General features: G+C 33.1%; 2 protein-coding genes across 3 annotated transcripts in view; both read left to right on the forward strand.

The window, feature by feature from the left end:
- LOC144852162 (protein YIF1B-A-like) overlaps window positions 1-8,319 on the forward strand; it is a 238,405-nt gene extending 230,086 nt beyond the window's left edge. The window contains exon 8 of the transcript XR_013614266.1: window positions 8,308-8,319. The gene's annotated coding sequence lies outside the window, so the exon portion shown is untranslated. The remainder of the gene's footprint in view (window positions 1-8,307) is intronic.
- Window positions 1-15,030, forward strand: part of LOC144852142 (tyrosine-protein phosphatase non-receptor type 21-like) — a 30,662-nt gene that overhangs the window by 1,931 nt on the left and 13,701 nt on the right. For both annotated transcript variants that reach the window (XM_078709880.1, XM_078709881.1), the window contains exons 2-7: window positions 258-486; window positions 976-1,145; window positions 5,159-5,256; window positions 6,884-6,954; window positions 7,795-7,953; window positions 9,756-9,844. In XM_078709880.1, coding sequence (XP_078566006.1) covers window positions 313-486; window positions 976-1,145; window positions 5,159-5,256; window positions 6,884-6,954; window positions 7,795-7,953; window positions 9,756-9,844 — 761 coding nt within the window. In that variant the 5' untranslated portion in view covers window positions 258-312. The remainder of the gene's footprint in view (window positions 1-257; window positions 487-975; window positions 1,146-5,158; window positions 5,257-6,883; window positions 6,955-7,794; window positions 7,954-9,755; window positions 9,845-15,030) is intronic.

Consider the following 15,030-nt stretch of genomic DNA (forward strand, 5'->3'; position numbering starts at 1 on the left):
TTTCTATAGGAACTGCGTTACTGCATCTAAAACTGAATTGTTAGTATCTGGTAATGTACAATATGTCCATATTAACCTGTTCTAGTGACTAGTACAGTAAACTTTAAAAAAAAAAGTATATAAACTTTCACATAAAATTCTCAGTTCTGTTGTGGTTTACAGAACAGTTTACAATTAACCATCAACATGTATAAACTTACTGAAGATCATGTACAGTATTTGATTTTCAACAGATGTTTAATTTCTTTTTTTTCCAGGTAAATATGAATTGCAATTACAAAGGATTTAGAAGGAAATAATTAACAATTCAAAATGCCATTTGGACTGAAGTTTAAGAAAACCCGGAGATATTATGTCTCCGGCAAGAATTCATTTGTTGCGAGAATACAATTATTGGACAACACATTTATGGAGTGTACGTTATCAACTGAGGGCACTGGTCAAGACTGCCTTGAAGTTATCGGTCAGAAACTAGAGCTGGACGAGGTAGGATACTACAGTATTTTAGCCAAGTAACTATGTAAAGGAAAATCTATTTAATATACAGTAGTACACGTAGAACCCCTATTTAGGGGACACCTTTTTATGACCCAAAACAATTATCCCCTATCCCCTGAATAGAGGTTTTTGTGGGTAAAAAAAAAATAAATATACAGTACGTAACCACAATGAACACTAATAATTGATCCTGGACTTCGAAAGTAACATGTGATTGCATAGAATTATCGTAAAATCCTTTATTTATATCTGTACACCATTTCAATGTTTATCCAGCAATTCTGCACCTGTATAGTACAGTACATAAGCCCTGCTAAATCCAGATGAAAAGCCATTAAATCTTGATGGTCAATGGCCGAGTTATCCAAGATGTCCCCGGAACTTCCAAGTTTTATAAAAACAGCCAACATTACAAAGAAATACAAATAGAATTTTGCTACAGTATACAGGATTTTCATTACCTTCCTTTTCTTATAGCTAATGTATTTTGGGTTGTTGTATATTAACAAGAACTACAAGTTAAGATGGGTTGAATTGGAAAAACCATTAAAGAAGCAACTTGATAAGAACGCTCATGATACGTTGTTGAGATTCGGTGTGATGCTGTATACGTCCAATGTACAACACTTAAACCAGGAGATTACAAGGTAAGGAATTGGAGATTATCAACTTGCCCAAAACCGGACATGGTTAAAGGAGGTACTGTACGTTTATCGCCACCCCCTTCCACTTTTTATGATGTTAATTATTACATATGATTATATGTAATAATCATATCATTTAACACTCCCCACCTCCTTTCACAATAGGTGCGTTAACAAATCTTTAAAAAAAAAAAACCTTTTCAAAACTCAATTTTGCAGGAGATACACGGGGTGTAAAGCGTCGGAAAATTTAATTTATAGTTTGTCTTTTCGTAGAATATTTTATTTTAAACGTCAATTGATTACAATACAAGGAATTATCAAACAGCAAAGCAGATGTTTTCATAGACTTTCAGACATGATTTGGGATGTGCGCATACCCAGTCCGAGTTTACAAATTCCCATTTTTAAAGTACAGTAATAGCTTCCACTTTTATACTGTTTTGTATCGATTCCGTCCCCTAGACTATAACTGCCTAAAGGCTTGGCGCGAAAAACTATTGTGATAGTCTGCAAGTTGTAAGAAGCTAAGGGTACTGTACAGTAGTTGTGTTGTTATGTTAATAAAGTATGTGCCCTTTGGTTTGAGATGTTGAATCACCTTGCCTTATAACCTTAACCTAATAAATCAACTCTGTTCTGTTAGTTGAGGTCAAGGTGTGTCAGGCACATTCTGCAAATATCTATTGAAAATATTTCTTATAATGAAAGTTATCGGGACACAGATAGAGAAATTTTCAATGCCCAGACATGATTTTTTAATTGCCCCGGGACGTCGAGCAGGGGATTCTGCAACCACTGAATGTTATTGCTAACCCTGAGGAATCAACAGAAAAGGGCAAACGATTAATAATGAAAGTGCAAATTAAAAAAGTTGGGATTTGAATATCATTATGAAGATCCCAAAAAATTGTAGTCATTTCTCGATTTATTCCACCCAGTCCTTCAGAAACAAATATATCTTCCGATTTTGAAATTTTGCTTTAGAGAAAGGTTGGGAGGTCTGAAAGTACTAAAAAAGAAACAGGTGGAAGACAACCATGTTGCCAATGTACAGGTGATAACTGAATACCCTCTGATCATTTAGCTATTTACTGTAAGATGGTTGAATGAGTTAGTCATTGTACCGTGAATGAACACATTACTCTACCTGTAAAAGTCACAGATCAAATTCCTTTGAATGGATCACTCAATTCAGTTCTAGGTAAAAATTCCACATTCGAAGAACTGAAATACAGTATAAGGCTAGTTTTACAATACTGTAAAGATCATTCTGTGTTAATATTTATTATTTCTGAAGAAATATTTCTTGTTTTATACTGTGTACTGTATAATAAATATGTGAGAAGACAAAAAATTTCTCCCTAAAATCAAATTTTATTATAGATATATTACTATAGTTTGTGTGTGTGTATTTAATTTGTACTGTATTTGATAGGAATACTGTCAATGTTCTCCCAATTATAGAAATCAATTCAGGCAAAGTACCAAATTATTGATACTTAATGTAGCTAATTTTACTGATACAAAAAAGTAAATTGTACTGTACATTTGTCTATCCAATTGAGTCATTGATTGCTCTTGGTGCGTTTTTCTAATGGCTAGGCCTAACCTACTATACAGTTACCGCTACTATAGATAAGTGTTTTATGTATAATTTTCTTAAACTGTACATCATTTTTAATACCAGAATTTAGTCTGGCAAATCTTGCTGGCAAAACCTACTTTGGAAGTCTAGAACAGTCTGTATTTTGATTATTCTGTTTAAAATGTTCTGTTCTGACTTATTAACAAGCATACAGTACTGTATTAAGTGAATAGATCTGATTATTGAAAATCTCTGAACAATACTCTTAACAAATGTATGTCCATCATCAGCTAATTTGTTCAGTTGAGCAAATAGGAAGGAATTTAGTTTATTTAAAAAACACATATGACAAATATTGAATGTCAGTGTATTCTGGATAGCGATCTGCTATATTGCAACACTTTTAATAGAAATTACAAACAAATAAAGTTTTGCCTTCTCTTCATCCTATAGTAGAAGTATTCAGTATAAATATAACTTTTCTGCTGACAGCAAATACTGTAAATTCTACATGTTCTGTAATTGTGTGTGAATAAAATTACCTCCATTTTATTAGTAATAACAGACAAATTTCAAATAAGTGGTTAAATGGCATTTTCAAATATAATTCTGAAATACATTCTGAAATTAGTGATAAATAAAACATTTTTTCAAGACGTAGTTTTACTTTTAAGAATTGTTCATTGTTAATACGTATTATAAAGTGAGCTCAGAATGTGTTTGAGCTACATACAGTATTTACGGTTTTCGCAAACCTTTTCTATTCTCCACTTTTTTTATATCTCTGGTGTATATTGGTTTTCATGTACAGTAAAAGTTATCATTATTATTATTTCTAAGTCGAAATTCGTCTAAGTCGACGTCTTTTTGCGGTCCGAATACACACATTCTTTAGTGATTTATATCGTATAAGTCGAAGTCACATATCACGCGGCAACAACGCGTTAAAAAAGCCGATGAAACGTACGTAATTCGATAAACAAACGACAGAGGAGATAATGTGGGACCATATAGGTTCTCTCAAGCACGTTGTATAGTATAGGCGGCGTCCTACAACTTGCGCTAGTGTATAATGTATGAGTTGTTTCAGAGTTGAGAACTTGAGCGGCGTTTTGTGGGTACCCATTTTGTGCTAGACAGATGGCAATAAACAATGGATACCGATTTCGAATAAGAACCGAAATGTATTTATTATACGTTTTCGTATTGTTTCGAGCTTAAACCATAAAAGAAAATACAGTTATCATTGCCGATAAAGAGGCTTAGCATTTATTAGGCCTAGCTAGCTAGCTAAGTAAACTCAATTCAAGAAGGCTCATCGCGTGGGCCGCGATCGCGACAGGGCAGGGTCTACTAGGCCTAGCCATAACGCGGCTAGTGAGTGAACCTAGGCTTAGGCCTGGCATTTTTTTTTCAAATCTGTAAGTCGAAGTTCGCGTAACTCAAATTTTTATACCGGTCCCATTAGATTCCACTTAGGCGGAGTCGACTGTATCATTATTAAAAACCAATTATTATTATTAAGATGTACAGTATTATTAGTGTCAGATTTTTAAAGATCAATACTTTATGAGGACATTCTTTAACAACGTGATATTTCCAGAAGCGTGGCCTTATTACACAAGTCACACCACAAATTGTTGTGTTTACGTAAATCTGACATAGAATAGACATGCCTCCTACAGCCTTTTTTACTTTTCAAAAGAAATTCCAAAGAATCAACACACAATAGTGAAGCCAAATATATCAGGTCATGAGAATAAAATCAATAAACCTTTACAAAAACTTCAGATCCTTTGTAAATTCAGTTTATTTCTTAACCGTTATTTTTTTTTAAGCAGTGTCTGGATGTACTGTAAACATTTCTTTTTTGATATCTGATATTTTATCTTTTAATTTTGTAGATATTTAATATTTTACACCTTACTGGAAAAAAATCATACTGTACTGTATCATTTTTTCATATCATCGTATTAATGCAAATTAAAATATGGGAAATTTATTTTTAATTCTGAAAATTCAAGTAACAAGGCTTTTCATAAAAAAAAAAGTATATACGGTATAGTATTTCAAGCAATTAAGAATAAAGTGCCTGGATTCATATATTCAGGTCATTTATGCTCACTGTTGATTGGCCAAAAGAAAAAAATTGTACAATTTCAGCAAACGAATGGCTTCTTGATCAATTGCACCGAATTCGGAGTCCGAATCAGGTACGAATTCAAATCTTACGAATGCTTTACCACCAGTGAACCCATTTTCCATGATATTTTTCTCAGAGCACCGGACCGAATTCGGGCGCGATGTGAAAACAGCTTTATATACAAAAACACAGTGTCTCCTTAATTCTGTAAGACTTTAGGAGCCTGGAATTTTACTGTATTGTACTACTGTTAAATCATTGATGCTTAAATATTATTTTTTGTAGGTATCTATATTTTCTACAGTTGAAGAGTGATATCATTGAAGGAATACTTCCTTGTAGTCTAGAGCAAGCAGTTCTACTAGCAAGCTATGCTGTCCAAGGTATGTTTGTTCCTTTATCTACAGTACTAACTATCTTTCACTTATTTTTAGAAAGTACAAGTATACTCTTTTGGCATTCCTTTACCACAATCAATATCTTGACAAATTCTATTATAGCTTTGACAACAGATATTTAAGCATGGCATAAAGAGAAAAGATCTGTTTTAAAGAACTCAATGGTAGCTTTTCTTGTTGCTTATAAATGTTAAAATTTAAATTTTTAATAGTTTTACAGGGTCTGTGTAGAAATGTTTGAGAACATTTGGGGGTATGGGATTATACTAAGATGGCATACCAAAGTCTTAAGTCCTAATTTAGCCTACTGTGCTATAAATTAGAGAGGGATTATACTCAAGCTTAGGATTAATACTCAAGCTTAGGATTAATAGTCATTATGAAGGGGAGATTTTGTTGTGTCCCAAAGGTATCTCTTTAATAAGGGTTAGTGTTGCTGACGGTCTAGTGTTGCCCGAAAGCTCTGCTAACTTTTCTGGCTGTTTTACTTTATCGTTTTGATTTAGCTTTTCGCTTTTTTTTTTGTATCCATTGAGATCCAGCCACTGACCCACAGCATTGTCATTTTTTCAGTATTTTGCCTTTGGACTTAATAAGTGTTAGTGAAATATTAAGTTCACATTAGAAAATTTGTGGTTTGTAATTATTTATTATTGCTAGGAGAATTTGGTTTCACACTATATTATCTAATTAAAAGAGAAAAAATGCAATAGGGATTAATGATCATTCAATGTTGGTATTAAGGGCTTTCAGAACAATTATATTATTATCCACGACCTTGCATTCTTTGCTAAGTTTTAAAGCACACACAACAAAAAATGTTTCTATAATCGCAATTCATGCGTATTTGTCAAAAATTCCAGTCATGTGACTTAATTAATGACTCATACTCGTAGCGGCATATTTACCTTTTGTTTTTATAATTTCACGATCCAACGAACCGTAATGCCCTCCACGTTCACGCTAAAAGAACTTTTCAACCAAGTTTACAATCATCGATGTTTGTTTTAGTTAACAAGTCTTTTCTGACTTTGAACACTTTAAGAATTTTAATTGGTTTCTAATTCCTAAAGTTTGTAAAGGTTCATTTAATCTGGGTATTCAATATTGTTAGTTGACTGTTTGGTTCATTAAGTCTTAATTTTAATTGATAAGGCCCTAATTAACATTAAGTGTATAGGTATTCCAATCCATACTTGGGACATATCTTAGCAGGCTGGCATGGTGTCTCTATGCTAAAGCGACAGGTAAAGTTCCATAATATTCTGATTTCAGCATGTTAGTAGAATTCCTATTAACAGCATAACTTTAGGACCAAATATATTTCCCATTAACAGGGATGTTCTTAGAATACTATGTGTGTTTACCATAGTGTTAAAACAAAGCATTCACACTAAAGATTTTCCTGAATGGATGGGCGTTCCCAAAGAAGGTGTTGTACTGTACTACTAGTACTGTATTTATTTTGTGTGTTTCATGCCTAGCTTACCTGGATATTTCAGTTTGTGATCTTTTGTTATTTCTGTTACATTATTTAAATTCTGTAATTGTACATTGTATTATTGGAAATGTTTTATTTATTTGTTACTTAAAAATTCTTTTTTTTCTTCAGCTGAATTTGGAGATTACGATCCAGATCGTCACACCTTGGAATTTTTAAAAGACTATATTCTTTTGCCAAAGGTATGTACATTTAACTAATTTTTATATCTCTGAATTTAGTGTGGTTTAACATGCCATTGTTTCTATCACAGTGATCCAATTGTTACCAGCATTTTCCTTGTGTTAAAAAAATAGCATGTAAATATTCTGCATAATGAGAGTAATGTTTTGTGTATTTGAATTTATTAATACCAAAATATAATTTATCAGTGCTTTCGATTACATACTAATATGATCTTATCCATTTTCTGTATCCTAAATTTTGAAAATAAAAATATAATTTATCAGTACATTCGATTACTTAGTAGTATGATCTTCCATTTTCTGTATCCTAAATTTTGAAAATAAAAATATAATTTATCAGTACATTCGATTACTTAGTAGTATGATCTTCCATTTTCTGTACCCTAAATTTTGAAGTGAGTCAACATATGTACAGTAATTGTACATGTTATATGGTGCTTTAATGAATAACCAAACTTGTCATGGTGATGAGTTCAAATCTAATGACATTGTCATTGTTTCAATACAGTTGGAACAGTGTGTAAAATTTGAGACTGTTTCTTCTGTGAGCAAGTAATAACTGTGTGAATAAATATACCCTATAGGCATAATGATCCTAGGGGATTTTGGAAATTATAATGCAAAAGATAGGATATCAGGTTCAGCACTTCATTTCACCAAGGCAGTGGGTCCCTATTTCAAAATCCTGAATTCATCACTTCCCTCAATTGCTTGACAGCATAAACAGGAAATGTCAAGTAAACGGTTAACGTTTAACAACAAAACAACACCCAATTATAAACTAGATAATCTCTTCATATTGTATATTCTTTACTTCCTTTATTTGTTAATTTGTAGAACATAAAGATTGATACTGTGGTACAATCGGAACTACTCCAGGAAGTGATCAACACATACAAGCATCATATAGGTCTGTCACCCGACATGGCAGAGATCGCCTATATATCAGAGGCATCTCAACTGGATGGATATGGTCAAGAATCATACCCTGCTAAGGTACAGTGTTTCATTTAAGTATCATCCTCAAGTATAAGCCTATTCTTGAGTGTAAGCCCAACCTTGGGTATAAACCAAGCTTTGGGATAAGCCCATGAGCCTTGAGCATATACTGTACAGTATATATATAAAATTTTGCGTAATATTTATTATAAATAAAAATGTATTATATCCAGTATGATTAGAATTGCAAGTTAAACCCACCTCCTACCGTAAACCTATGAGTTGTTGGACGTGAGGAAAGGTGAGAAAGGAGGGTTGGCTTAGACCCAAGTAAGGGTGCCTTCTTTATTATTACGAATCTGAGAGATACTCCAAACTGAAGCTTTGTCTACAATAGTTTGACAAAAAAAGTGTGATGTGCCTAAATATGGTAGTGATATGACATCATCATGTCCATATAATGGGCACATCACATTTTTTGTCACATAAAGTTTGATAGTGTAGACCGCGTTTAATGACCATTTTGGTATCAGTGGGTCAATCTTATTGGTTCCAATTGTTTGCAAGGAGGAGGAAAAACTTTATACCAATAGACTTTACTTTCCACAACTGTTATTGTGTGGAAGAATATCATATGCTACATTGTACTCACTGCGGGTGCTTAAAGTTTATTTAGTCACTTTCTCCGACCTATATGCCTTATGTCATTGTTCCTACAGTTATTTTAATGCTTATTACTTGTTTGTGACGATACGCTTCAATGAGCACATATTTAGAGCATTTTGTGGCAAAAGTCCAAGACCAAAATTAAACCACCCATCAGATGGATTGATTATTAAATGTCAATTAGAGTAGTGACCTCTCCAAAACTTGATACACTTGTTCTTGCCCAAAATGTATGGTTGTCCAAAATTCTGGTTTCATGAATATATTTTAATTTTGTTAATGAATTTTGACCAGCATTTCTTTCTCACTTTTATTTACCCACAAATATAAATGATAAACATTGTAACATAAATAAAACATAATATATCAAGGAAAGGGAAGGGAATAAACATTGGAAAAAAGAAGTTATAAAAATAAATGATTAAATTAAATTTAAACCGGCAATACAGTTTATTCAGGGGTTAGGTTGATTGTTTAGGGGTTAGGTATTTCATTTTGGCTTTTTAAATCGTGCGGCTGAATTTGTTGGAATCGATGTAATCTGTTGACTGTATTGTGCATGCGGCACGATATACTGTACAATAATGTAAAGTGAGTTAATACTAAACACCATTCATATGTCCTTATGTGTCAAAAATGAATACAGTAAACAATAATAAGAATAAGATACAGTAATACTAATACAAGTATAGATTTTAATAAGTTTATTCAACAGTCAATGACCTAAAAATGACCTACAATAGGTTACATTAAATATTCCTTGAATTCTCTATTACTGTATATGTTTTATTACACATTTAAGTTAATAAAGAGAGAATTTGAAGTGTTGATTGGTATTTATGATTTTGGTATTTTGACAAGAACTCCGCCCACTACTACTGGACATATTTTATGGCCTAGTAATGCTATGAAGTGATCCTACCAACCACTAAACATATTTCATTGGCCAGTAATGCTATGTAATTTCTTTGGTACAGTAGGCTGTTCAGGGCCATTCAATCCACCATTGTTCGCGAAAGCAGATATTTTTTTTCAACAAATATGTGTTCATTTTTTATCTTTGGATTCATAAGGTAACAACGGCGTTATGATTAAAAATATTTCTTACATTTACTTTGTTACTGGTCCTCATGTATTTGTATGATGCCTAAAACAATTTATTTTTTAAAACGTTTTTTTATTTATTTTATTAGGATGAACACGGCCATGATTTACTTTTAGGAGCCTCTTTCATTGGAATTTTTGTCAAGCATTTGAACGGACAGCCAACAGTATATTTTAAGTAAGTAATAACTTATTGTTTTTTGTGCGAATGAAGGGACATTGGCAGTTAGCGTAATACATGGGCAAAGCATTAAGGGGCCCTTCAAAGCTGGGTAGTTGCATTGGGGTTCCTCAAGCTCTGAGCCCCTAAAGCTCTGGGGCCCCTGGATTAGCCAGTGAGCACTCAGAGCCATTACACCACTGGACATTGGGACCTAGACACAGTATTGCCAAATTCTAGGACCAGATGGCAACACAATGTGCACAGGTCCTAGGTCATTTGCAAAGCGAAACTCGCTCATGTGTGAATTTAAAAACTAGTGTAAAAATCCAGAGAAGAAAGGCATTTCATTGCCACTCTACAGTAGCCATAATGCTGAGAATTAAGGGACCATGTCAAAATCATTCTACTGCAGATACTGCAGTAATTATATTTTGTTTATTATTAAACCTGTTTATGCAATTATTTAGCCATATTTGGAGGATAATCATACACACTCACTGTTAGTGTTATTTCCTTCCTTATATAAGCTTCAACAAAACTAACCAAAATCATACTTTATTGCATTAAAACATGTAATTACAATTACTGCAGTAAATGCAGTAAAGTAATTTTGACATGATCCCTAAATATCAGTAATTCTGTATTTTGCTTTATTATTAGTTTATTATTGTTTGTTTTGATAATATATGATGATATGAATTGATAAAGATAAAAAAATTTAGGAAAGTGAAAATATTAACTCTAGGGTAGCCTCACTTAAACCAGGGAAGCTCAAAATTGTATTTTTGGTTGCTTGGCAACTAAAATGTTATTTTGGCAAGAGGGAAATTTTGAAGCTTTTTATATAAATTCTTTGGTATGGAAAGTTTTACTGTAAATATAATGTTATAAAATACCTGTGGTTTAAACTAAGAATACAATAATCCATGCTTTTTTCAAAAGGATTTTTGTAATTCTATAGATGTTGATATCGCAATAAAGTACATTAGAGGTTGGCAGTTCAAAAGTATACAAATGAAATATGTCACATGCCATTTGAATTAATCTAATGATTTTGTGAACTTGTGGTTTTCCCTGATCTATCTGAGTTAAATTACGGTCTATCAGATTTGAACTGCTTTCACATCGGCCAGATTTGGTCCAATGCCCAGAGTAAATATTGCGTGTGTTGAGCGTGGTTTCATATCGAGCACTAATTTGGTTATCCAGTGCCACACAATAATAATAATTCAACATTTATTAGTTTCTATCAATGGTAAAGCAATACAAAAAAAAAAAGTGGTAATTTATAATAAGATAATACAAAAATACCATTAATAGAGGATCTTGCAAGAAGAGATTTCTTGTCACGCAAGACCCATAAAGGAAAAGAAAAAAATACATTTGTACATAGATCATTCACATGCTCACTGTTGATTGGTCAAAAGAAAAAAATCATATTAAATTTCAGGAAACAAATGTTCTGTGCACGCTTAAAGTCTAGTGCATGTGGACACAATATATTGTGTAACAATTCTATTAGCTTATAAGAAAACAAAGCATTTTTGTGGTTTAAAAAAATGGAATTTTGTTTCACATTTAAATGATTTAATAACAATTTATCAAATTGTAAGTTATTTAATTAAATTTGTATGAATGAACTTTCAATGTCAAAGGTACTGTACCATAGCTCTCAATAAAATTTACTGTATAAATACATTTTTCTGAACATATTTGTGACTGTGCCAATAACAGTATTTACTTAATATCTATTTTGGTGATTTCAAGAATCAAATTGTTGATTTGTTAATTTGAATACAATGTCACTAGTCAGATGTAGAATTGACTAATAATTTGATGACAAGGCAAATACAATTGTAATACAATTGTTTTCTGTATCAATATTATTTATTTACCAAATTTGTACAAGGGTATTTTTTTCATTTCCCCATACCATCACATATATGACTGGTGTGCATCATTATCATGTGATTTTGTAATGCAGGAAAAATGTATGTTTAAAAAGTTGAATGACTTGAATCCTAGGAAAACTACTGAAAAAAATGACAATGCTGTGAGTATCATTTACCCATACCATCAGATATGACAGATGTACATCATTATCATGTGATTCTGTAGTGCAGGGAAAATGTATGTTATTGAATAAATCCTAGCAAAATTACAGAAAAAATTACAATGCTGTTGGTATATCAGTGGCTAAATCTTAATTGAGCAATTTAAATCAAAGCAAAAAGCTAAATAAAAATGATGAAGTAAAACAGCCAAACAAATTTGCAGAGCTTTCGGGCAACACTACAGTAGCCCTGGGCCTTCATCAGTACTAGTGACAGTACTTTAAGAAATTGAATGGCATTACCTTCTGATCAAGAACACTTTTCACATCTGCATAAATTTATATAACTTGTAACATCTTGTAACCAGGTTTGATCTCCCGATTTATTACACGTTTTCATACATGCATACACGAACCCTGAGAAATCTCGGAAGGAAAGCGTGGTTGCGCGCTATTTGATTACTATCATTGGTCAGTTTAATACCAGGGCAATACATGCGCATGCAGTAAGAACTCGGAACTAAAACAGGCATCTCATCAGCACTAGATTCTCGGAAGATTTTCCACACTATGCAAACCTGGTTACAACTTAGTTACAAGTTGTTACATTTTGCAGATGTGAAAAGGCTATTAGTGTTGGTTTAGTCATTCAACTTTTGTAAATTATAATATTACACATAAATTAAGAATCTCCTTCCACGGACAAAGACACTTAAATAAAACTGTTCTCCAGGTGATCGTTAAAAGAAGCATTTGAATGCGAGAAATAAATTACATACAATAATAATAATTTTTTCTATCGAAAGATTACCAAATGTGCAGTAAAGATACAGTAATGTATTTTGATTCCCCTTATTGCCGACTTCTTTCGTGAACGACAATGTCAATTAGTCTTACATTCATCTGCATGATGGATGAAACTAAGCCAGGACTGTTTAAAGCACCTTTAACTGGTCCCATCATTGATCAAGGGCTTCTCTCGTCAAGTGCTCACCTTAACCAGAGGAGAGGCATAAGCCAAATATCTCTGAAGCAGATACTAGATGCAGGGGCTGTCATAAGAGTCAGCAGCAGCTTCATATACAGCAGCCGATATTCCCAGATGGTCTCCCATCCAAGATCTAACCAGGCCCAACGTTGCTTAACTTCGGTGACCAACCGGTGTTTCAAGGTTAAAAAAGAGGAAATAAAAAATAGAATTAGCTTTAGTTTTAATATAATTATTCACTTCAACAGAAAAAAAAAATTGAACATAAATCATCTTACTTGATTCGCACAAGCAGAGTAATATAGAGATACCATAAACAGTGAAACATTTAATATCTGAATTATTCTTTTAATTTTTTGCTTATTTAAAATATATATTCCTTATTGATTCTAATTTATTAAATCGTGAAAATGTTGCAGACAACTTTTTTGAACAAACTATTTATTTATTAAGCTATTCCAAACATCCAAGAGTATTCACCCTAAAAAATCTTTGCAAAATAAAAAGCATTGTTCAACATAGGAATATAATATAGCATGGTTGGGCTTCAATGCGTCTGTAGACTGGTAGACGGTGGGTTCAATTGAGCCTGTCATCCATGATAAGCTAAGGCATTTCACCTAGGCTAGGCATAAACAAGATAGTAATTGTTGTAAAGGATTGTAAAAATTATGTAGGCTGGGCCATGTGAGTTTTTTGGTTCATGCACTTTTTAGTAGTATAGGTAAGCTACAGAAGTGATTTCTTGATCTGGAACAAGTGTCAACAATTTAATGCTAATGGAAAAGGAGTAAGGGCGTGTGGCGCAGTGTGTTGGACGTTGGACTACCGATCGTCAGACCTAGGTTCGAATCCAACTCTCGCCGCATTGCTTGTATCCGTAGGCAAGATACTTTACTTACGTTGCCTCTCTCCACCCAGGTGTATAAATGGGTACCCAGTTAGATCTACACACAACTTTGCGCTGGTTACCGGCTGCATTATGGGAGTATGTTTCCATACGTGTTTGATCCCAAAAAAAATACTGGGGTAATAATGCTTGTAAAGCGCCTTTGAGCATGATTACTCATGAAAAGGGCGCTATATAAATGTGGTATTATTATTATTATCACATAGTCTTCTCGAATAATGCAAAGTTCTTTTTCATATGCCTTGGGACCAATACAGTAAGTAAATGTCCATCCAGGTACAAAATCTTGCCCAGGGCCAAATAAGGAAGTACAGTACTTTCTCACCCTATTCTTTGACATGCAATTTTGGCGGTTTCTAGGTCTACATAGGCAACTGTCGATTACAGTTACACATCAATTCGTAGATCGGAATGTATCTATTATTTCAGAGGAGCTGAACCCAACCATCTATTTAAGCCTCTCCTTAACCATGGTTCTGTTGGTAGAACAAGTTCTCGTAGACTTAAAACTACTGTAGAGGTTCATTCATCTGGCTCTTGTATGCACTTGTAAGAACACAGTGAATCTATCAGTAGCGTAGGGGATCACCCCGGTGTACTGGTCCATCTCAGCCCCTATTGTTATCATTGGAGAGATGAATGAGCGCCAGTTGGTGGCAGCTGTACAACAAGAAGGGATTCTTAGTAGTAGGCTGCAAGCCGCAGGTTATACCCCACATTTAAAGGACATGTACTGATGGAATGCAACCTGTTGTTGCAATGTGCATGATGAATCAGTGCTGTCTGAAAGGACACTTAAGTCATGATTGATCCTCAACCATAATACCATCTGAATAGGGTAAAAACATTGGTGAAAACATAGCATTGTCAGAAACTTCAAAATATCATTCTCATCATCATTGCAAGTCAAAGTGCATAATGACTAATCCAACATTTAAAATTTCTTTCCTACCATAATAGATACATTTATTATTAGGTGATCATTTAGAATAAAATGATCACCTATTGTTATTGTATAAAATCTTTATTATTATTTTTTTTTTTATTATTTTTTTTCTTTTTATTGTTTCTGTACACTATTTTGTGTAACAATTATCTCAAAAAGTTTAATGTCAATGATTACAAAAATTTCAGAATATCTTTCAAATAATACAACTTAATCCTAATAAGCTTTCCAGCGTGATCACTCATCCGTGACGATATTTATACGCCATTTTGCGAAATCACATTATCAATCATATCTCCATAAT

The sequence above is a fragment of the Antedon bifida genome, chromosome 9 (assembly GCF_963402885.1).
Source record: "Antedon bifida chromosome 9, ecAntBifi1.1, whole genome shotgun sequence".
Taxonomy (NCBI): domain Eukaryota; kingdom Metazoa; phylum Echinodermata; class Crinoidea; order Comatulida; family Antedonidae; genus Antedon; species Antedon bifida.